Source organism: Microcaecilia unicolor, chromosome 4, assembly GCF_901765095.1.
Source record: "Microcaecilia unicolor chromosome 4, aMicUni1.1, whole genome shotgun sequence".
Lineage (NCBI taxonomy): Eukaryota > Metazoa > Chordata > Amphibia > Gymnophiona > Siphonopidae > Microcaecilia > Microcaecilia unicolor.
Window position 1 is genome coordinate 289,818,134 of NC_044034.1, and position 23,655 is coordinate 289,841,788.

General features: G+C 45.5%; 1 protein-coding gene across 1 annotated transcript in view; it reads left to right on the forward strand.

Annotated features, from left to right (window-relative positions):
* The first annotated feature begins 2,651 nt into the window (after positions 1-2,651).
* FAM178B (family with sequence similarity 178 member B) overlaps positions 2,652-23,655 on the forward strand; it is a 161,214-nt gene continuing 140,210 nt past the window's right edge. Inside the window, exon 1 of the mRNA XM_030199598.1 lies at positions 2,652-2,782. Within this exon, the coding sequence (XP_030055458.1) occupies positions 2,672-2,782 (111 nt within the window). The 5' untranslated portion in view covers positions 2,652-2,671. The remainder of the gene's footprint in view (positions 2,783-23,655) is intronic.

Sequence of the window (23,655 nt, forward strand, 5' to 3'; positions counted from 1 at the left end):
TGGACATGGGTGGATGGCAGGGGAGGGGAGGGGGGTTTCTGGACGTAGGTGGATGGCAGGGAGGACAGGAGGGTTGCTGGACATGGGTGGATGGCAGGGGAGGGGGGTTTCTGGACATAGGTGGATGGCAGGGGAGGGCAGGGGGCACAGGAGGGTCGCTGGACATGGGTGGATGGCAGGGGAGGGGGGTTTCTGGACATAGGTGGATGGCAGGGGAGGGCAGAGGGGACAGGGGGGTTGCTGGACATAGATGGATGGCAGGGGGGACAGGAGGGTCGCTGGACATGGGTGGATGGAGGAGAGAGAAGAAATGCTGGACATGGATGGAGGCGAGGGAAGAGTGAGGAAGGAGATGAGGTGAGGGACAAGGAAGAGAGGAGAAAAGTGCACATGGATATAGAAAATAGGCAGAAGCTGGATCCAGTGGACAGTCAAGTCTGCGGAGGACCCAGCTTTTACTTACGGATTTAGGGCAAGAAATGAAGAAGAAAGGCGGAAAGTAAAGAAATAAATGGAAAGGAAGCCCTGGAAACGGAGTTAAGAGGACAGATAGCAGCACAATCGGATACTGAGCCAGCATGATCAGAAAAACAAAGTCACCAGACAACAGAGGTAGAAAAAACTATTTTATTCAGTATTTATTAATTGGAATATGTCAGTTTTTGGAAATGTGCATCTGTGATATTTTTCATATAAGTTTCAATTTTTGTAGTATTGCTGCATGCTGATTCTGACTTCTTGGGGTTATTTTCCAGTTCAGTATTTTGCTTTCATGTGTTTTTCAGGTGTGATCAAGGAAGGTGCAGTATTCTGCTAGCGTATAGTTTGCAGCCATTTTTGTTTTTTGTTTTTTTTTTCACTAGGTTGTGCACTGGTGTTTTAGAGCCCGGTGTAATTACAGCTGGCTTTCCACACCACTCATAAGGTTGTAGCTCGTCCTGTCCTTGGAATTAGTGCTGTTTATGGTTTCATGATAGCATTGTGCTTATTATTTCAATCAGTTTTTTTGTACAAGTTTAGCATCATTTGTCTTTATTTGAAATTTCATAAATAAAAAAATGTTCTAAATATGGAATAATCTTATCAATGGGGTGGGGCTAGGGTGGGGGGGGAGCCAGGCTAGGGTGGGGCTATGGTGGGTTGGGGCTAGGATGGGGCCCCACCAAATTGGTCTGCATAGGGCCCCGCACTTGCTAAGACCGGCCCTGCACACACTTTGTCTCTCTCATATTCTCTCTCTGACACACACACTCCATCTCTCACACACACACTCTCTCTGTCAAACATACACACTCCGAGGAAAACCTTGCTAGCGCCCATTTCATTTGTGTAGAAAATCAGCTCTTTCAGGCACAGCTCACAGGCTTCTGCCTGTGTGAATGGATCTGAAACTCTAAAGAGCCAGAACCCCTATGTTTTTTGTGTGTGTGTTAATTTTAAAATAGCTTAGCTTTTATCTGTATGTGCCCTTTAAAGCAAAGAGGAGAAAGAGAAGGAGGATGAGGGGTCGATACTTTTGTTTTACAACCTAAAATGGTTGTCATTCAACAATCAGTCTGTCATGCTTAAAAACAGATGGACCTGACTCAATTCAGTTTAAAAATAAGCACAAGGTATCCTTTTGAAAGAAGAAAAAAGAAAACAAATACCTATTTTCTTGCCTGTGAGAAAAAAAAGGTTAAGCTGCACTCAATCCTCCAGCCTGTAGGGAGCAGTGTTGTTTTTTTTATGTCACTTCCTGTTATGTGACCCCCATCCAATATGGCATCCATTAGTACAAATGAGAAGTGATGTAGGTTGACCAGTGGTGGCTGCCATATTGGAAAAGGGGGCATGTCTATGATGTCACTTACTTTGATCTCACTAAAAGTGGTGGGGTTTGGGGTAGGGTTATAAAAAAGGGGCAGGTTTTAGGGCACAGCTATGCATATAAGGCAGGTTTGGGTTAAAGTTATACAAAAAGGGTGAGGCTATGACCATATCTGTGGCATCATCAAAGGGGGAAGGTGTGGATAGGACTTAGACCAGAAGTAGGTGTGGCTTGGGCATGTTCTTGCTTCTGATTGGCTGTTGGGGCTGGAAGTGGGCATAGCCATCTGTCAAAATATGCAAATTAGCTTTGACAAATGCTGGTGAGATTCACTACTATTTAGGTTGTTTTGGAGGGTAAGAGTATTTGGAAGGTGAGAATATTTAGGGAATGAAGGGTTGGTTGGGAAGGAGTAGTTGTGGGGAGGTAGTAAGCAATTTGAAAGGAGAAATTCCCCAACTGCTCTGTGCTGCAGAAGTTGGAACTGCTTCTCCCAAAGAAATGCATAGGGCCATTTTTGGTAGTGCTTATTTCTCTGGAATCAACAGTCAAATCTGACTCATTTTTGAATTGATATGTCTTTTCACCGATTCTTTCTGCATACCAAATTTGATACCATTTCAGTAAATTTTTGGAGAGTTATTCCCAACACCTTTTGTATAACTCTTTACTACTTTCATGGGGTTAGAAAGAATAAAAATAACTGGAACAATATGACTGTTCTTAGGTTCCCATCTGTGCAGCTTCATACATTGAAGAGTGTAAGACAAACTTGGGGATTCACATACCGTTTTGGTCCATTCAAACTTGTTTTATTACTTTTTATTCTTGCTACAGCTGTCTTCATTATGCCACTTCCTCATGTGCATGAAACCCTCTTCCCTAAAACTACATGTGGAAAATGCAGTAAAATTAGAGGATCCTCAAAGCAAGGAAATGGAACTAGAATGGGAATCTAAATTAGATCAAGAGGTAGGAAATGTTTATGCATGTATAACACAATATGGGCACAGAGAAATAAAATTGTATAGTAGGTACATAGGGGACAATTATACAGCTCTGTGTATGCTGGAAAATGTAATAGAAAGGATGCATAATTTACAGTACCATGTACCTGGCAAAATATCAAGAGATAGGAAACTTGCTGTACAAACACAGTAAGGCCCATTTTAAATAGAGGAGGAACTCATGCCAGAGAATGTGGTAAAAACCGTTAGCTTAGCAGGGTTTAAAAAAGGTTTGGATCATTTCCCAAAAGAAAAGTCCATAAGCCATTATTAAGATGGACTTGGGAAAATCCACTGCTTATTTCTAGGATAAGCAGCATAAAATCTGTTTTACTATTCTGAGGTCTTGCCATGTACTTGTGACCTGGATTGGCCACTGTTGGAAACAAGATACTGGGGCCCAGATGCATCAACCAAACGTAAAAAAAGCAAAATCGTTAAAGCCATTACCGAATTTTAAAAAATGACCAATGCTCCAAAAAAACAAGTCGCACAAGTTCGGTGCGGTATTGTAAAGAACGATGCACTAATCCCCGTCGGTAACCGGCTCATAAAGCATGCGCAGAGCAGCCAAGCGTTATGCTGGCTGCTCTGCGCATGCCAGAAACATAAAAGAAAAAAAAGAAAACACAAACACGTGGCTCCCCACTTTCCCCTGCATGTCTCCACAAACATTAAAGGATCGGGAGGTGGCAAAGGCGCTCATCAGCAGCGTCCTGTATGGACGGCCTTGCCTTGCTCCCCCCCCCCCCCCCCCAAAAGTCCCCGCAGCTCCGTTTGTGAAATAAAAGCTGTTAAAAATGAAACCTCATCAGCAGCGTCCTGTATGGACGGCCTTGCCCCCCCGAAGTCCCCGCTGCTCCGATTGTGAAATAAAAGCTGTTAAAAATGAAACCTTTTCAGTTGCTGGGCTCCCCCTCCCTTCCTGTCTCTCTCTTCTTCAGTCGGCAATGCTCCACCTCCTGCCCTCCTCCACCTCCGTGCCCTGCCCCCCCCCGAGTTCGTCCCCGCCGCTCTTCCCCTCCACCGGACCCCCCCTCCACCATAATGGCCGGTGCAGCGCCTCTCACCTATGTTTGAAGGCGCTGCATGGGATGGATCAGCTGTTCTTGATCTCTTCTGTCTCCTCCGATGTCTCCTTCTTCTTCCTGTGCCCGCCCTCCTCTGACGTCAGTTATCTACGTAGATAACTGATGTCAGAGGAGGGCGGGCACAGGAAGAAGAAGGAGACATCGGAGGAGACAGAAGAGATCAGCTGATCCATCCCGTGCAGCGCCTTCAAACATAGGTGACAAGCGCTGCACCGGCCATTATGGTGGAGGGGGGGAGCGGCGGGGACGAACTCGGGGGTCGGGGCACGGAGGTGGAGGAGGGCAGGAAGCGGAGCATTGCCGACTGAAGAAGAGAGAGACAGGAAGGGAGGGGGAGCCCAGCAACTGCAAAGGTTTCATTTTTAACAGCTTTTATTTCACAATCGGAGCAGCGGGGACTTCGGGGGGGGGGGGGGGGGCAAGGCCGTCCATACAGGACGCTGCTGATGAGTGCCTTTGCCCCCTCCCGATCCTTTTTTAATTTAGTTTCGTTTTTTATTTTAGGCACAGGGAAGCAGGGAGCCACTTTTCTTTTTAAACATGCCAGCAATTTGGTTTTTCATCGTGCAGGGGGCAGCGGGGAGATGACAGCTCAGGCTTTAACGACAGGTCTGAGCGGACGTTAAATTTCTGGTGGTAAGTGAATCGTTGCTATCGTCGGTATGGTTAGTGCATTCCGAATTGGTAGTTTATCATTTGCATTCCAGTTTTGTTAGCTGCTAGCTTCCTCAGAAAATGGCCTTTGATGCATGCTACGTTTGAAAATTTCTTCGTTAAGGGTCATTAAAAGGGTCGTTCAGGTTTAGTGCATCTGGGCCTGGGCTTGGTGGACCTTTGATCAGTCCCTTGTTTTGGTAATTTATGCCATGTTATTCATTTGTGCACATAAGAAGTACTTCTAGCCCTAGGACACTGTTTTGGTAATTTACCATACATACTTGTGCATAACACCATGTCTATGTGAAGGTTATGCCCAGTACTGAATTCCAATAGCATAATCTAATTTACAACCTCTCAATTCTTTGTCTTTTCTTTATTTGTTTGTCTGTCTTATGTTACCCCTTACATACAATCAGTATAAGTGATCACTTCTGACTGTCTTCCAATTTCTCTGGAATCTCAGTTACCGGAATCTCAGTTACCTGAGGTACAGTAATATATATATATATATATATATATATATATAGGGCTTTTTTTGTGACGGTACGCACCGGTACGGCGTACCGGCACCTTTTTTCACCTGTCCTGACTTTGAGCTGCGCTCTCTCTCTCTCGCCGATGCCTCTGCCACCAACGGAACGGTAGCTGTCCTAAGCTTCTCTCTCAACCCCCCTCCCCATACCCCCATACCTGTTCCAATTCAACTTTCGAGCACTAACAGAAGCAGTGTTTCACATTTAGCTGCCTGTCCTGCATCAGCCCAGGATTCTTTCTCTCTGCCGCGCCGGTGCGCCTCTGCGGAAACAGGAAGTTACAGCAAAGGGGGCGGAGCACAGCACGGCAGAGAGAAAGGACTCCTGAGACGACGCAGGGCAGGCAGCTGAATGTGGAACGCTGCTACTGTTAGCGCCAGAGAGGGAAAATCATTTCAAAATGTACTTGGTAGGTGGGATGCATGGGGAAGTGTTTACCGATGCTGGCAAGGGAGGGGGCGCAAAAGAGAGACATGGGGAGGGAGGAAATGTTCATTTGACCTGTGCACAGGGGGTGGGGGGTGCAGGAGAGAGACATCCCGGACTCGAGATTAGAAAAAGTGGGAGACTGCTGACGGGGTGTGTCTATCACACTGCTTCACCCAAAACAATTCCAAACGCTATTGAAAACAATAGCAAAAAGATAATAAGAAATAAGGGACTGCCTATGTCTGTCCATCTGTAAAAAGTTTAAAGCTGTCCTAGTTGGATAGACAGAGTCTTCAAAGGTGGAGGAGAAAAGATTATTTTTTAACTTATTGGAAACCTTTTTAATTTATTTGAAAGTTTCCCATATGTAGATATAAAGAAACTGTATTCTGTGCTCATTTTTCTACACTGTCCTATACAATACAGTTGGCAAAATTTCAGTGAGGATAATCTGTTTCTTGATGGGTTCATCTTAACTGTTGTTGTAATCTGCCTTGGGAAGCCTGGTATTATAAATATTGGCAGTACAATTAAAATCTCCATTCATTGGGGCACATGGAATCGCATCATCACCTAGACATAGATGGAGAGGAAAGCAGGAGAAAGAGAATTGCTGGACATGGATGGCTGGAGGGGTGGACAGGTAAGAGAGGAAAATCGCTGGACATGGAAAAGAGGAGAATTGCTGGACATGGATGACATGGGGAGGGGCAGGGGAGAGAGGAGAATCACTGAACATGGATGGCAGGGGAGGACAGGGGAAGGAGGAGACATACTGGATATGGATGGGAGGGGAGGTCAGGGAACAGAGATTCGCTGGACATGGATGGAAGGGGAGAGGGCAGGGGAGAGGAGAATCGTTGGATATGGATGAGTGAGGGCAGGAGAGAAAGGAGAATCACTGGACATGGATGGCAGGGGAGGACAGGGACAGAGGAGAATCGCTGGACATGGGAGTGGAGGGCAGGGGAGAGAGGAGAGATGCTGGACATGGATGGAAGGGAGGGAAGAGAGGAAGGAGATGCACATGGATGGGAGGGCAGGGAAGAGAGGAAGGAGATGCACATGGATGGGAGGGCAGGGAAGAAAGGAGAAATGCTGCAAGTGGATGGAGAAGAGAGCAGGAGATAGAGGAGAATTGCTGGACATGGATGGATGAGGAGTTGGCAGGGAGAGAGGAGAAATGCTGGGATGGAGGAGAGGGGAGAGAGAATTATTGCTTTATATGGTTACAGGGGATGGAAGGGAGAGGAGAAATGCTGGGCATGGATGGAGGGGAGGAGAGAGGAGAAGTGCTGGACTTGGATGGCGGGGAGGAAAGAAAAAAGAAGAAGATGCACATGGATGGAGATGAGGGAAAGGGAAGAGAGGAGAAAAACTGCACATGGATGGAGAAAATAGGCAAAAGCTGGATCCAACTTATACCTCCTCCAGTCAATTCCACGGAGGAGGGCCCAGCTTTTACTTATGGATGTATGGCAAGAAATGAAGAAGAAAGGAGGAAAGTAAAGAAATAATTGGAAAGGAAGCTCTGGGAACGGAGTTAAGGGAACAGATAGAGAGCAGTAGAATCAGAGACTGGGACCAATATGGATAGAAAAACAAAGTCACCAGACAACAAAGGTAGAAAAAATCATTTTATTTTCATTTTAGTGTTTGAAATATGTCCAATTTGAGAATTTACATCTGCTGTCTTATTTTGCACTGGGTATACTGGAGCTGTAACAGCTTACAGAAATTATTTCTAATGAAAAAATCACGTTATTTTTTTCTTCTATACTAGTATAATATTTTCAGTGATGTCTGTTTATATGCGCCATAGCTGGTATAAGGGGTGTGGCTAATGTGGGTGTGCCCAGCACAGGGGTGGAGCCATATGTGGTGACCCCGCCCATAGTGAGTACCGGCACCTTTTTTTCCACAAAAAAAAGCACTGTATATATATATATATAATGAACTAAACACATTGAGTAAATCAGGAGACAAATGTTTCCTAGAGCTAATCACATTAGCAAAACAAAAGTTTCAGCAGGACTGTGTTAAATCCTGTGTTGATGAACCTCACTTTAGTAGAACTTTATAGCTTATAGCTAAAAATTATAGACATATTTCCTTCTTTTTGGCTCCTGGTTAAAAGGAATAGGGAGGCAAAACCAGAGTTGAGGTATTGGCAGGTTCTTCAGCAAGAAAGTATGGTAGGGTGTGGGAGTGGTGAGAGGGAGTAGTAAGTGGAGAGGTAGAATAAATCAGGGCAGATATTTCATTAAGCATAATTTTGGTAGTTAAAGGTGTAGAGAACCCCCTGTATGGCAATGCTTATGTTCTAATGTTATGTTCTTATGAGGAATAGACTAATGGTTATAGCAATGAGGTGAAAACCAGGGGATCCCATTTCAAATCCCATTTCAGCGCTTTGTGATTTTTTTTTTTTATTGTGAACCCTCTAGGGACAGAAAAATACCTACTGAACCTGAATATACACTGCTTTATTAGAGACCTGAAAGCCCAAAAGCTACTGAAGTGTTGTGCATCCAGGTATAGTAGGTATTTTTCTATCCCTGGAAGGCTCACAATTAAAAAAACCAAAAGATCACAAAGAGCTGAAGTGGGATTTAGACCAGAGTCCACTGGGGACTGAATACTGACCAAAAAAATTACATGCACCTAGTAGGAAACTGCTTACCATAGCTAACTGGATATCAGTACAACATAAATTAAAATGTAAACATGCACATATAAGCTGTGGGGGTAGACCGAAGGGTGCTGGAGGTCACTAAGTGCCAGGGGCTATTTTACTAAGCCGCATAAGTGTCTACACGTGCCCAATGCATGCCAAAATGGATTTACCGCCTCACTACCACGTGGCTCGTGCAGTAATTTAATTTTTGGCACGCGGCCGATACGCACAGCCAAAAAATAATTTTTATTTTCAAACACATGTATCAGATGTGCGCCAAGTAGCATTTGATGCGTGTAGGTCATTACCACCCAGTTACCATGTGAAACTTTACTGCTAGGTCAATGACTGGCAGTAAGGTCGTAGACCCAAAATGGATGCTGTAAAGTGGATCCTCTTCCCTCAGCGATTGCAGCTCTCCACAACCTGAAGAACACCTTCCAGTACTGCTCCTTTTTTCCTCAGAACAATGAGGCTTTTTATTGCCTAGGAGGGGCTTCCCTCCTTCCCTCAGTTGTGGCCCCAAAACACAAAACAAAGCACGGTTATCATTCACCTTTCTCAATCCGGTTAGTTTCCCAGTCCAGGCTTCCACAGCTGCTTCCTCTCCCTCCCTCCTGGGGAAGAGTAGCAGCAAATAATAAAACCCTGTTCAGTGTAGCGGGGTTTTCCCAAAACACAGTTCACTTTTAGCCAAGCTTTACCCCACTGCTCAGTTTAGCCAGGCTTTCAAAACACAGTTCAGTTCTAGCCAAGCTTTCAAAATACAGCTCAGTTTAGCCAGGCTTTCAAAACACAGCCCAGCTTAGCCAGGCTTTCAAAACACAGTTCAGTTCTAGCCAAGCTTCAAAATACATCCAGTAATGGCTTTGCGCGGGCTCAAAGCCTAGGGTCCCCCCCTCTTGGTCAGTCATACTCCTACCTGACCTCCTCCCGCTTGACCCGGCTTGGCCCCGCTACTTCCTTGGCTTTCGCTGAGCCAGAGCCGAAAAGTCCATCGGCTCTTCCAGGGTGTTCTCCGGTTCAGTCAACTCCATAGGGCAAGGCTCACTCTCTGCCTCTCACTCCTCAGGAGCCCAATCCATATTCTCCTCGCCCCGCCCTTCTCCCAGCTGCTCACCCTTTCTTTCATTAAAGCTCTTTGGTGGCTCTTCTTTCTCCACCCACCTGTTCCTGAAGAAATTGCAGAGTCATGGAATCGGAGGTAGGGTATTATTATGGATTAAGAACTGGTTGAAAGATAGGAAGCAGAGAGTAGGATTGCGTGGCCAGTATTCTCAGTGGAGGAGGGTAGTTAGTGGGGTCCCGCAGGGGTCTGTGCTGGGTCCGTTGCTTTTTAATGTATTTATAAATGACCTAGAGATGGGAATAACTAGTGAGGTAATTAAATTCGCCGATGACACAAAATTATTCAGGGTCGTCAAGTCGCAGGAGGAATGTGAACGATTACAGGAGGACCTTGCGAGACTGGGAGAATGGGCGTGCAAGTGGCAGATGAAGTTCAATGTTGACAAGTGCAAAGTGATGCATGTGGGTAAGAGGAACCCGAATTATAGCTACGTCTTGCAAGGTTCCGCGTTAGGAGTTACGGATCAAGAAAGGGATCTGGGTGTCGTCGTCGATGATACGCTGAAACCTTCTGCTCAGTGTGCTGCTGCGGCTAGGAAAGCGAATAGAATGTTGGGTGTTATTAGGAAGGGTATGGAGTCCAGGTGTGCGGATGTTATAATGCCGTTGTATCGCTCCATGGTGCGACCGCACCTGGAGTATTGTGTTCAGTACTGGTCTCCGTATCTCAAAAAAGATATAGTAGAATTGGAAAAGGTACAGCGAAGGGCGACGAAAATGATAGTGGGGATGGGACGACTTTCCTATGAAGAGAGGCTGAGAAGGCTAGGGCTTTTCAGCTTGGAGAAGAGACGGCTGAGGGGAGATATGATAGAAGTGTATAAAATAATGAGTGGAATGGATCGGGTGGATGTGAAGCGACTGTTCACGCTATCCAAAAATACTAGGACTAGAGGGCATGAGTTGAAGCTACAGTGTGGTAAATTTAAAACGAATCCGAGAAAATTTTTCTTCACCCAACGTGTAATTAGACTCTGGAATTCATTGCCGGAGAACGTGGTACGGGCGGTTAGCTTGACGGAGTTTAAAAAGGGGTTAGATAGATTCCTAAAGGACAAGTCCATAGACCGCTATTAAATGGACTTGGAAAAATTCCGCATTTTTAGGTATAACTTGTCTGGAATGTTTTTACGTTTGGGGAGCGTGCCAGGTGCCCTTGACCTGGATTGGCCACTGTCGGTGACAGGATGCTGGGCTAGATGGACCTTTGGTCTTTCCCAGTATGGCACTACTTATGTACTTATGTACTTATGTACTTCCACCACCTCTTCCACCAGGTTGGAGAATCAGCCTTATTCCTTCCCCTGCGGCCCTCCTCTGGAGACTCCTGGGAATGCACATAGTTTCTCTTATCCCCGGTCTCCTTTGGGGCATGCTGGGAGTTGTAGTTCTTTATTTCTAGTTTTTTCCTGGGGAATGCCTGCCTATAACGGGGGTATTCTGGCCTATCCCAGGGTTCCTTTGGGGCCTGTCCTACATACTCTTTACATACCCCCCCCCCTTAAATTTCCACCCCCGCATTCTTTCTCCTCCTCCTCCTCCACCCGGGACAGGGCATCAACATTTCCTAAACATCGCCCGGGACGATGCTCCACCGCATATTGGAAAGGCTGCAATGCTAAGTACCATCGCATTAGTCTCCCATTATTATTCTTCATCACATTCAACCATTTCAAGGGAGCATGGTCCGTTACCAACTTAAATTTTCTCCCTTCTAAATAGACACTACACTCCTGCACGGCCCATCGTATGGCTAAACACTCCTTTTCTATGGTGGAGTAATGTTCCTCATGAGGCAGGAGCTTCCGGCTTAAATAAAGCACCGGGTGTTCCTCCCCTTCATGCTCTTGGGACAGCACTGCGCCTAACCCCCTCCCCGAAGCATCTGTTTGAAGGACAAAGGGCTTTTCAAAATCAACTGCTTTCAGCACAGGTTCCTGGCACAGGGCCCTCTGCATCTGTTCAAATGCCCTCAACTCCTCCCCTCCCCACCTCAAGTGGTCCGGATTCTTCCCTCTCAGCATGTCAGTCAAGGGAGTGGCCATTGCGGAAAAATGAGGGATGAACCGGCGGTAATACCCTACCATCCCCAGGAATCTACGCAATTGTTTCTTGGTGTTTGGTCTGGGAAACTCTTGGATGCTTTTAACCTTATTCAATAAGGGCCGGACCTCTCCCCTTCCCACATTATACCCTAAATACTTCACCCTGTACTGCGCAAAATAACATTTTTTTGGGTTCAGGGTGAGACCTGCCTCCCTAAAAGCCTGCAGCACTGCCTCTACCTGGTTTAAATGGGTGTTCCAGTCTCCACTATGTATTACCACATCATCCATATATGCGGCGGCATATGCCTGATGAGGTCGGAGAACCCTGTCCAGCAACCTCTGGCAACTTGCAGCAGCTGAATTAAGGCCAAAGGGCAATCTTTTGAACTGGTACAGGCCTATGGGCGTACTAAAGGCGGTCTTAGCTTGTGCCCCTGCCGTAAGGGGAATCTGCCAGTACCCTTTTGTCAAGTCCAGGGTGGTGAGATATTGTGCAGATCCTAGCCTGTCCACCAGCTCCTCAATATAGGGCATAGGATATGCATCTGCTTGAGAAATATTATTAAGCTGGCGGAAATCTATGCAGAATCTCCACTCCCCTTCGGGTTTTGGTACTAACACCACTGGGCTTGACCAGGGACTATTTGACTCTTCGATCACCCCGAAGTCTAACATTTCCTGGACCTGTTTTATCACCTCCCTCCTTTTCATGGGGGACAGCCTATATGGCTTTTGCCGAACTACTTTACCCCTTTCCGTTATGATGTCATGCTCCACTAGGTGAGTATTTCCAGGGCAGGCCGTCAACACATCATCAAACCCTTTCAAGAGCCTTCCTATCTCTTTCTTTTGCACTTGTGTCAACCGGGGATTAACCCCTGGTTCACCGGGCTTGAAAATATCTCTTATTTGCGGTCCCAACTCCTCTCCCTCCTTTTCATCTCCCCGGGTCTGAAAGCCTACCCTTGCTACCCAGGGTTTCATCAGGTTAACGTGGAAGGTTTGGACCCTCCCCTTTTCGTTCGCCACCTCATATGTAAGAGGCCCAAGTCTCCTCCTCACCACCCAGGGACCCTTCCACCTAGAGGCAAACTTATGAGGATCCTCCGAGATTAGGATAAGGACCCTATCTCCTATTACAAACTCCCTCTCCCGAGTACCCTTATCATAATATTCCTTTTGCCGATTTTGGCTCTGTTCAAGCCTTTCCTGGGAATATTCCTGTAACTTCTCTAATCTGGTCCTCAGATCCTGTAGGTATTCGACCACTGACAGATCGGAGGTGTCCGGGGGTACCCAGTGCTCCTGCAATATATCTAAAATTCCCCTGGGCCTCCGGCCAAACATTAGTTCATAAGGCAAAACACCTAAGGAGTCTTGCACCTTCTCCCTGTAGGCATATAGCACGAAGGGCAACAGCTGGTCCCAACCTGTCCTATCCTCGCCTAACGCTTTCTTTAACATACCCTTTAAAGTTCTATTAAAACGTTCCACCATCCCATTAGTTTGAGGATGGTAGGCCGCTGTACGGATATGTTGTATCCCAAAAGCCTCCCACACTTGCCTTAAGGTACTTGACATAAAGTTGGACCCCCTGTCGGTCAAAACTTCTTGGGGGAATCCCACCTCACAAAAGATTTTTATCAGTTCCCTGGCAATGACCTTCGCTGATATGCTTCTCAAAGGAATGGCCCAGGGGTACCTAGTGGCCATATCCATAACCACTAAAACGTAGAGGAAGCCTCTCTGAGATTTTGTTACTGGGCCAATAATATCCATGGCTATTCTCCTCCCCGGTTGTTCCACTCTAGCAAGGGGTTTTAACGGAGCCTTAGGCGGTAGCCGGTCTGTCACCTTCTGACAGTTGGGGCAGGACTTGCAATACCTCTCCACCTCCCCATAAACTCCTGGCCAATAAAACCGGCCCAATATCTGAGTCAGGGTAGCTTGGGAGCCCTTATGCCCCCCCAAAGGGTGATCATGCGCGAGCCTTACTACTAGGGGACGGAAAGCTTGGGGGACTACTAGCTGTCTCCCCGCTTCCGAGTTTTCCCAATTGGGTACCCTGCGATATAGAATGTCCCTCTCTATCATGAACCCCGGGGCTTCCTGGCCCTCCCCCTGTCGGGCCCGTTCCCAGGCATACTCTAAAGTAGGGTCCGTGGCCTGCTCCCTATGAAACTGGGGAAACTGCTCGCTCAATTCTTTCGGGGCCACTGGCAGATAACTTTCTTTTCTTGCCTGCTCCAAGGCCTCCCGTCTGCCCCTCTGCTCCTTTTTTTTCAAAGCTTTCCCCTTTCTCTCTTTTCCCGGCTCCCCTAAGACCTCCCCTTGAAAAGGAAAAATACCTCCTATTCCCTCTTCCTCAGCCTCAGGGTCTCGCCGAGCCTGCGAGCGGGTAGTGACCAACACTCTTTTTTCACTAATACACTCGGTAAAGGGGGGCCAGTCCCTTCCCAAAATCATCTCCTGGGGCAGTCTGGGCAGAACGGCCACGGCTATCTCTATCTCCCCTGTAGGCCCCTTCACGTGAACCCTATGGAGGGTATAACGAGTACTGGCCCCATGTATACATTGAATAGCCACTGCTCCCTCATAGGTATCCTTACCTCCTGTCCTCCTCTTTCTTATTTGTTCCCAATAGAAATCAAACAAAATAAAACATGGAAAAGAAAATAAGATGATACCTTTTTTATTGGACATAACTTAATACATTTCTTGATTAGCTTTCGAAGGTTGCCCTTCTTCGTCAGATCGGAAATAAGCAAATGTGCTAGCTGACAGTGTATATAAGTGATAACATTCAAGCATTACTATGACAGTCTGACAGGGTGGGAGGATGGGGGTGGGTAGGAAGTATGCATGGGGACATCAAAGCATATCATTGATATTCTAACAGGGTGGGTGTGGATAGGTGAGGGGAGGGTGATCAACAGAGACATATAGCTTTATGGTTTATAATGGGCTAGGAACCCCAGATCCTTGTTAAGTCCTTTCTGTTGGGTGTTAAAATATTCAATCATTCTGACTTCAAAGGTCTTACGTTCTTGTATGGTTTTAAAGTTACCTTTGAGGATTCTCACTGTGAAGTCACTGGTGCAGTGTCCTGGTCCTGTAAAATGTTGCCCAACAGGCGTGGGAACCCTGCTGGCACCAGTATTGTTTATATGATGTCTATGTAAATTGAATCTTGTCTTAAGCATCTGGCCTGTTTCTCCAATATAGCATCCTTCATTACATTTTTTACACTGAATGATATATACCACATTGGAAGATGAGCAAGTGAAAGATCCCTTTATGTTGAATATCTTTCCTTTGTGGATGACTTTGGGGTCCTGTGAAATATTTTGGCATAGTTTGCAACTGGATAAATTACAGGGAAGTGTGCCCTTCTGTTCCTTTTCAGTCTGTGAAGGAAGTTTACTTCTGATTAGCTTGTGTTTTAAATTGGGTGGCTGTCGGAAGGCCAGTACTGGTGGGGATGGGAATATCTCTTTCAGTAATTCATCCTCCTGGAGTATAGGTTGTAGATCTCTTATGATTTTCCTCAGTTTTTCCAGCTCTGGATTGTATGTCACTACAAGCGGGATTCTGTCTGTGGATTTTTTCTTTTTGTACTGTAGCAGATTCTCCCTGGGTGTTTTGAGGGAGGAGGCAATATTCTTGGAGATTATTTTGGGGTTGTAGCCCTTCTGTTTGAAGGATTCAGTCAGGGTTTTAAGGTGTCTGTCTCTGTCCCCTGGGTCAGAGCAGATACGGTGGTATCTTGTGGCTTGGCTGTAAATGATGGATCTTTTTGTATGTGAAGGATGGAAGCTGGAGTTGTGTAGATAGCTACATCTGTCTGTGGGTTTCTTGTATACAGATGTTTGTATACAGCCATCACTGATTGAGACCGTGGTGTCCAAAAAATTGACTTTTTCTGGGGAGTAGTCAATTTTGAATCTGATTGTAGGATGGTATGTATTGAATGCAGAATAAAATTCTTTCAGAGTTTCTTCACCCTCCGTCCAAATCATAAAAATGTCATCGATGTACCGGTAGTATTTTAGAGGTTTGGTCTGGTGTGTATTCAGAAATGTCTCTTCCAGCTCAGCCATAAAAAGGTTGGCATATTGGGGTGCTGTCCTGGTGCCCATCGCAGTGCCCATTATTTGCAGATAGATATCATTGTTAAAGTGGAAGTAGTTGTGAGTTAAGATGAATTTGATTAATTTTGTAATAGTTTCTGGTGAGTATTGATGGTCCAGTGTGGATTTTTTTAGGAGTCTTCCACATGCAGCTATGCCATCCGCATGTGGAATGTTGCTGTATAGTGATTCTACATCCATCGTGACCAGAAGGGTGTTAGGTGGTAGTTGCTTGATATTTTTCAATTTATTCAGAAAGTCTGTGGTGTCTTGTATGAAGCTGTTAGTTTTGTGTACGAGAGGTTTCAGAATTCCCTCTATGAATCCAGATAGTTCTTCCGTGAGTGTGCCAATACCTGATATGATTGGTCTGCCAGGGTTTCCCAGTTTGTGGATCTTGGGTAGCATGTAAAATGTGCCCACGGAAGGTTGATTTGGTATGAGTTTCTTCAGGTGAGGTTGCGCTTGTGTAGGAAATGTTTTGATAAGGTCTTTCAGCTGTTTTGTGTAATCCTGTGTGGGGTCCTCAGTTAGTTTCCTGTAGTATTTATTGTCTGAGAGCTGTCTGTGCCCCTCTTCAATGTATTTTTGTATGTCCATAATTACCACTGCGCCTCCTTTGTCTGCGGGTTTGATGATAATGCGTTTGTTAGTTTCTAGGGTTCTTATGGCCGCTCTTTCTGGTGGGGTAAGATTGTACAGAATTCTTTTTTGTTTGTTGGAGAGTTGTGATTTAACCCTATGTCTGAAACTCTCTATGTAGTTATCCAGTTTGTAGTTTTGTCCCTCCTGTGGGGTGAAATAAGTGTTCTTCTGTTTAAGACTGTATTTCGGATCATTTGATGTCTCTCTATTGTGGAAATGTGCTTTAAGACGCATTTTTCTGAAGAATTCTTCTAGGTCTGAATATAGCTGGATTTTATCTAGGTTATTCGATGGGCAGAATGAGAGCCCTTTGGAAAGCACAGAGATCTCATGTTGTGATAATTGATGGTTCGAGAGGTTTATTATCCCCATTTGGTTTGCATCTGTAAAGGTGTGATCAGTATTCCCTGGTTTGTTTGGGCTCTGATTTTCACATGCCTCAGATGTGTATCCAAGTGTCTCCAAAGTGTCTGGAGCTGTTGGTTTTGCAGAGCTGTAGCTATTCAAGGATAAGCAGTTTCTCTCTCTTTGATTTTGAAGAAGAGAATATAGCTTTATTTCCTTTTTGCGGATAGCAATGAATTGTTTTTCTCCCTGGATGTTATGTAGGTCCTCTTTAAATTGGTTCACAAGGTGTGGATGTAATTCCTCCATGTTCCTCATGGTTACATCCCTTTGGGTTTGTATTATTCTTTTTTTCTTGTAGAGTTGATGTATAAGTTCATTTCTTAATTTCTGACTAGTGCGTTTGCAGAGTTTCTCTCCATAGTCAGAATTGTAAGTAGTAGCCAAAGGATTTTTGATCCTCAGTCCTTTGGGAATGATGTCATTCTTCTTGCAGATTGTCAGAAAGTAAAGATGACTGTTTACTTTTGTTTCTTTTTCCAAAAGTTTGTTCATTTGCTTTTTCATGCGGCTGTATGCGGTATCTTCCATCTTAAGTAGAGGAGTGTGGTAGCCGTGTTAGTCCACTCTTAAGGTTATCAATAGAAATCAAACAAAATAAAACATGGAAAAGAAAATAAGATGATACCTTTTTTATTGGACATAACTTAATACATTTCTTGATTAGCTTTCGAAGGTTGCCCTTCTTCGTCAGATCGGAAATAAGCAAATGTGCTAGCTGACAGTGTATCTACTGTCAGCTAGCACATTTGCTTATTTCCGATCTGACGAAGAAGGGCAACCTTCGAAAGCTAATCAAGAAATGTATTAAGTTATGTCCAATAAAAAAGGTATCATCTTATTTTCTTTTCCATGTTTTATTTTGTTTGATTTCTATTGATAACCTTAAGAGTGGACTAACACGGCTACCACACTCCTCTACTTATTTGTTCCCATAACCTCCTAGAGATCATGGACTGGTCTGCCCCGGAGTCTAACATGGCTACAATCGGTAAACCCTCAACCTCCACCTTAGCAGTATACCGAGGCCTAAACCCTTGGGCAACCTGCGAGGTCCATCCCTCTCGACCTGGGCAATCCCTCCGGAAGTGCCCAGTCTTCCCACACTTATAACAGATTTTTCCTTCATACGAGGGGGCCTTTCTTTCAGGGCCTGAGGGCACTACGGGCTTTTTACCACCCCAGCCGTAATCGGGTTTCCCCCCCTGGGGATCTGTCTTAAAGGGGGAACTTTTGGAACCCCAGCCTCCCACAAGTCGGGGCTTACCCCCCTCCAGGTCGGGTTCTCCCCAATGTTGGGCTTCCAAATAACACTCCAACCCGGCTGTCACGGCCTCCACCGTCTTACAGCCCCTTTGGACCAATCCTGCCCTAATCTCCCTGGGAAGGCCCTGCAGGAACTGCTCCACTACTAATTCTTGAAGAATGTCCCCCGTGGTGTGGCGATCAGGTTCCAACCATTTTTTTACCAAGTCCATCAGTCTAGTGGCCAGCGCTTTAGGGGTTTCCCCCTTTTCCCATTTAGTGGACCGAAACTTACGCCTATAAGCCTGGGTACTCAGTCCATACCGGTCTTTAATGGCCTCTCTCAACCTCCCATAGTTGGCAGCGTCCCCAGGAGCCAAGTCTCTAAAGGCTCCTAGAGCCTCCCCAGATAATGAAGGCACTAACCGCATGGCCCACTGCTCTTGTGGCCACCCTGCGGCCACTGCCACCCTCTCGAAGGCGGTCAGGAAATCATCCACATTATCCTGCTCAGACAACTTTCCCCAAGTAAGTGAGTTCAGGGATAAATGTCCTACCGCACCGCTTCCTCCTGGCCCCTGTCCGGTTGCTCCGGCTCCACCGCCCCTGGGAGCCTCGATCCCTCGCTGGAAAAAGTCCTGGAGCATATTCAGCACCGGTTGTTGCTGCTCTCGTGCCGCCGTCAAGGAGTCTTCCACCATCTTCCCCGTCAGTTCTTGCTGTTTCTGGAACTGCATCGTCATCCAAGCGAAGATCTCCTTGGGGTCCATCTTTGCTCCGGAACAGCGACTCCTGGTGGGGAAAAAAAAACACAGAGGACACCTCCAAGTGCGGTTTCACTACTTATGTTTCCCCTTTTACTAGGATCCCTTTATTTCCCCCAATCTAGGCCCCGCTTACCGGAACCCCAGACGGGTCTGCGCCTTTCTCAGCGTTGGCCCCTCCGTCGGGCTTTTCTGTCCTGCTGGTCTTGGCCTCCTCGAGCGACAGGTCCGCGACGCGATCCCACTCCTGACACCAATTGTAAAGTGGATCCTCTTCCCTCAGCGATTGCAGCTCTCCACAACCTGAAGAACACCTTCCAGTACTGCTCCTTTTTTCCTCAGAACAATGAGGCTTTTTATTGCCTAGGAGGGGCTTCCCTCCTTCCCTCAGTTGTGGCCCCAAAACACAAAACAAAGCACGGTTATCATTCACCTTTCTCAATCCGGTTAGTTTCCCAGTCCAGGCTTCCACAGCTGCTTCCTCTCCCTCCCTCCTGGGGAAGAGTAGCAGCAAATAATAAAACCCTGTTCAGTGTAGCGGGGTTTTCCCAAAACACAGTTCACTTTTAGCCAAGCTTTACCCCACTGCTCAGTTTAGCCAGGCTTTCAAAACACAGTTCAGTTCTAGCCAAGCTTTCAAAATACAGCTCAGTTTAGCCAGGCTTTCAAAACACAGCCCAGCTTAGCCAGGCTTTCAAAACACAGTTCAGTTCTAGCCAAGCTTCAAAATACATCCAGTAATGGCTTTGCGCGGGCTCAAAGCCTAGGGTCCCCCCCTCTTGGTCAGTCATACTCCTACCTGACCTCCTCCCGCTTGACCCGGCTTGGCCCCGCTACTTCCTTGGCTTTCGCTGAGCCAGAGCCGAAAAGTCCATCGGCTCTTCCAGGGTGTTCTCCGGTTCAGTCAACTCCATAGGGCAAGGCTCACTCTCTGCCTCTCGCTCCTCAGGAGCCCAATCCATATTCTCCTCGCCCCGCCCTTCTCCCAGCTGCTCACCCTTTCTTTCATTAAAGCTCTTTGGTGGCTCTTCTTTCTCCACCCACCTGTTCCACCACCTCTTTCACCAGGTTGGAGAATCAGCCTTATTCCTTCCCCTGCGGCCCTCCTCTGGAGACTCCTGGGAATGCACATAGTTTCTCTTATCCCCGGTCTCCTTGGGGCATGCTGGGAGTTGTAGTTCTTTATTTCTAGTTTTTTCCTGGGGAATGCCTGCCTATAACGGGGGTATTCTGGCCTATCCCAGGGTTCCTTTGGGGCCTGTCCTACATACTCTTTACAATGCGCAGCAATTTTGATTTTGACGCATGTCCATTTTCAGAAAAAATTTTAAAAAGGCCTTTTTTACAGGCACACTGAAAAATGGATCAGCGCACACCCAAAACCTGCGCCTACACTACCGCAAGCAATATTTCAGTGCACCTTAGTAAAAGGACCCCTTAGTATTCCTTTCTGGATTGGGTGTAGTAATTTAGCTGGCATGGTACCACTTTCCCCTGCTCCTGTATATTAATTATAACTTTTAAGGATTTTTCTAGAGGTTTCCTACATGGGAAGCAAGGCGAGAAGTTGTAATTTCTAAGAGATTATAAATAGGATATGTTTGGAGAGAAGCTTGTCTTTCTCTCACCTTCTTCTTTTCAAGGCTGACAGGAAAGGATGCTGACTCCCTAGTCAGTCCAGGTACTAGAGCAGTCCCAGAACAAAGTAAAAAAAAAAAGTGTCGTTCTAAGAACAAAAAAAACAAGGTGGGGGGCAAAAGCAATGAGCAAAGTCCAAAAAAATAAATTCCTTATCTCAAGTTTCTAAGTCCCAAGTAGGCTCTTTTAGGTAATTTCCATTTGGGGTCATGGGTGGACTCTGTCTTCAAGTTCCTCCTTTAAGTAGTTCTGTAAAATACACTCACTGGAAAATAGCCCTTTAAAATCCACAAAGTCACAATACCTCTGGGAAACTTACTCCTAGTTTCTTTGGTGTCAGTGCCATGGACTGTCAGTTAATCATCTCACAAAAAAATACCTCCTTGGGGTGATATAAGAATATGGGGTTATTCAAAACAATTTCGCAGGTCAGAAATGGCCACTGACCAGTTAAATCTCCTGTTTGGGGCTATCCGCTAATTTTCAGCTGCACTTAACCGGTTATCACCGCTGAAAATTATCGGTTAGTTTCTAAGTGAAAACTGGCTATTTTGGGGGCGTGCTGGAGATGGAATCAGCACTTGGCCCAGTTAATATTCAGCACATAACCGGTCAGGGTGACCGCATAAATGGGATAGCATAAAAGTCAGTCCCATCTTTATGCAGTAACCATGGCCGGTTAAGTACTTAGCTGACTGCAAAAAAACAGATATTCAGTGCTGAAGCCCGGACATAGCCCGGCATTGAATATCTGGGAATAACGCTGGTGGCAGTCAGCAACATGTTCACTGTTGCCAGCTGGATATTGACACCATGGAAAATCAACTCTCCTTCTTAAGTGAGAAAAATATCAGGAGTTCTTTTCAACAGTTATTAGGGCTATAGCCAGCTGCTGTATATTTTATTCTTTTTGTTTTTGTTATTTTTTACTGTGTTTATTCAAGATACAAAGTTGATATTATCAGACCTTGAATAAGACAAGAAAAAATAGAATGTATCTCCTTTTGTGTCTTACACAGACTGTTTATATTTTATGGAACTGTTTATATTTTATGGAAACTTCTCATACAGGATACAAAGATACAAATGTAGTAGTTGTTTATACTGTTTTGTAATTGGTTTATAAGAAAAATTAATACAAATTTGTAAGTAAAATAAAAAAAAACATTTTTCACAAAATCATTTCTGCCTGGGTGCTTGGGATGCACCATGGACACTGGTTCTTCATAAACAGAACTGGACTAATCAGGGTTTGAGATGGGATGCACTACGTCCCCCACTCACTCTTTATGGGAATTGAAAACTCCTCTGGCAACTGGACTCCATAAAAAGCCTTGGGCTGAGTCCCTTAGCTATCTGCTGTTTCCAGGAACTTCTCCTTGCTAGCTGCTTATTCCAGATGCTTACAGGATCTGTCGGCCTACTCCACTGTCCTTTTTAAGCCTAGCCAGCCTAAACAAAGAACTCCTAGTCCTGTATGACCTTGCAGGCTACTAGAGAGGCAGTGCCCCTTGCTGCTTCTTAGCCCCCCTGACTCCAGCAGCACCACTGCTCTATTTTATGAAATGCCTCAAGTCCATAGAGACAGTGCCTTGATTAGTTCCTTCCAAAATTTCCAGAGGTGCATCCTGGCCATTTATAGTCGAGCAGGCCCAGCTTCTATATATCACACTCTCCAGGGTAGTTAAAGGATAATATCAGAATCTGGCTTTACGAGTAGAAACTCCAGAATTTTCCCCTGTATGACTAGAGAGGAAGCATTTTGATGTTCTGCTTCGTATACTTTTACATGAGGGAGAAGCTCTGTGAGTAAAATACTGCATTGGGGCCTAGGATCTGATATGAAAAACTGGCAGTTTTCTAGTACCAAGGAAGCGTTGCTCTATTCTGTACAGAAAGTACGAACTAGATGTACCTCCAGGTTCAGGGAACCCACAAAGGGAAGAAAGTAGAGTATCTGCAGATTCTCAGAAAAGAAAAAGAAGAGAGACTTGGTCAGAGGAGCATCCAGGAGATAAACAGAAGAGTGGTTGCTCAAAAGCAGGGGTGTCCAACCTCAGTCCTCGAGGACCACAATCTAGTCAGGTTTTCAGGATTTCACCAATGAATATGCATGAGATCCATTTGAATACACAGCCTCCACTGTATGCAAATAGATCTCATGCATACTCATTATGAAAATTCTGAAAACCCTGATGAGGGCCAAGGTTGGACTCTCCTGCTGAAAAGGATCACTCATTCAAGAGCCTACTTGCATGGAGATCAAAGGAGAATAGCAAGGAAGACTATTGTAATCTAAATATTGTGCCTAGTTTTGTATTTTCCTTGTTTTTAAGGATTTATTCTTTAGAGTTGTATTGCTTCAGTATTTGCAGCCTGCTCACTTGATCACCACAGACTGCTCACAGAATAAATTACTACAGATTCTTTTAGATTCATATTGGGTAAATGAAACTCTTTATTTGCACTTTAATTAGAGAGTGTATAAGTCACAATTGTTACTGCATCACAAGGATTAAGAAATACACACACTAATCGAGTACTACTACTACTACTTGACATTTCTAAAGCGCTACTAGGGTTACGCAGCACTGTACAATTTAACATAGAAGGACAGTCCCTGCTCAAAGGAGCTTACAATCTAAAGGACAAACGTACAGTCAGTCAAATAGGGGCAGTCTAGATTTCTTGAAAGGTATAAAGGTTAGGTGCCGAAAGCAACATTGAAGAGGTGGGCTTTGAGCAAGGATTTGAAGATGGGTAGGGAGGGGGCTTGGCGTAAGGGCTCAGGAAGTTTATTCCAAGCATAGGGTGAGGCGAGGCAGAATGAGCGGAGCCTGGAGTTGGCGGTGGTGGAGAAGGGTACTGAGAGGAGGGATTTGTCCTGTGAGCGGAGGTTACGGGTGGGAACGTAAGGGGAAATGATGGTAGAGAGGTAATGAGGGGCTGCAGACTGAGTGCATTTGTAGGTACATTATTAAAGGAAGGCTATAGAAAAGTAAAGTAAGAAAGATATATATATTTATACATACATCATCACTGATCAGAAATTACATCATTCAGGCCCTTATCTCATCAGCTGGGGGGCCCGTTGCAGCGAAAAGCCTGAAGTCTCCCTAAGACCAGGAACAAGTCTTTTCTGCACGATGCGTCCATCCACAGAATGAGCCCCAGAGTTCCGCTGCAACAAGCCCCCTTTTTAAGCTAAAACTTATCCAGAAATGTGCATGGGGATGCCGTCACACTCTCGGTTCAAGAAAACAAACCATTGGCCAGGTGACTTATCTCCCGAACCTCAAGAGTACCCGCCTCCCTTCTGCACAAGCTGGCCTCAGGGACATACATTGTTCTTGAGAGGTGCCTTATCTCCTACACCTCCCTTCTGCACAAGCTAGCTTCAAGGACATACATTGTTCTTGAGAGGTGCCTTATCTCATTCCTTCCA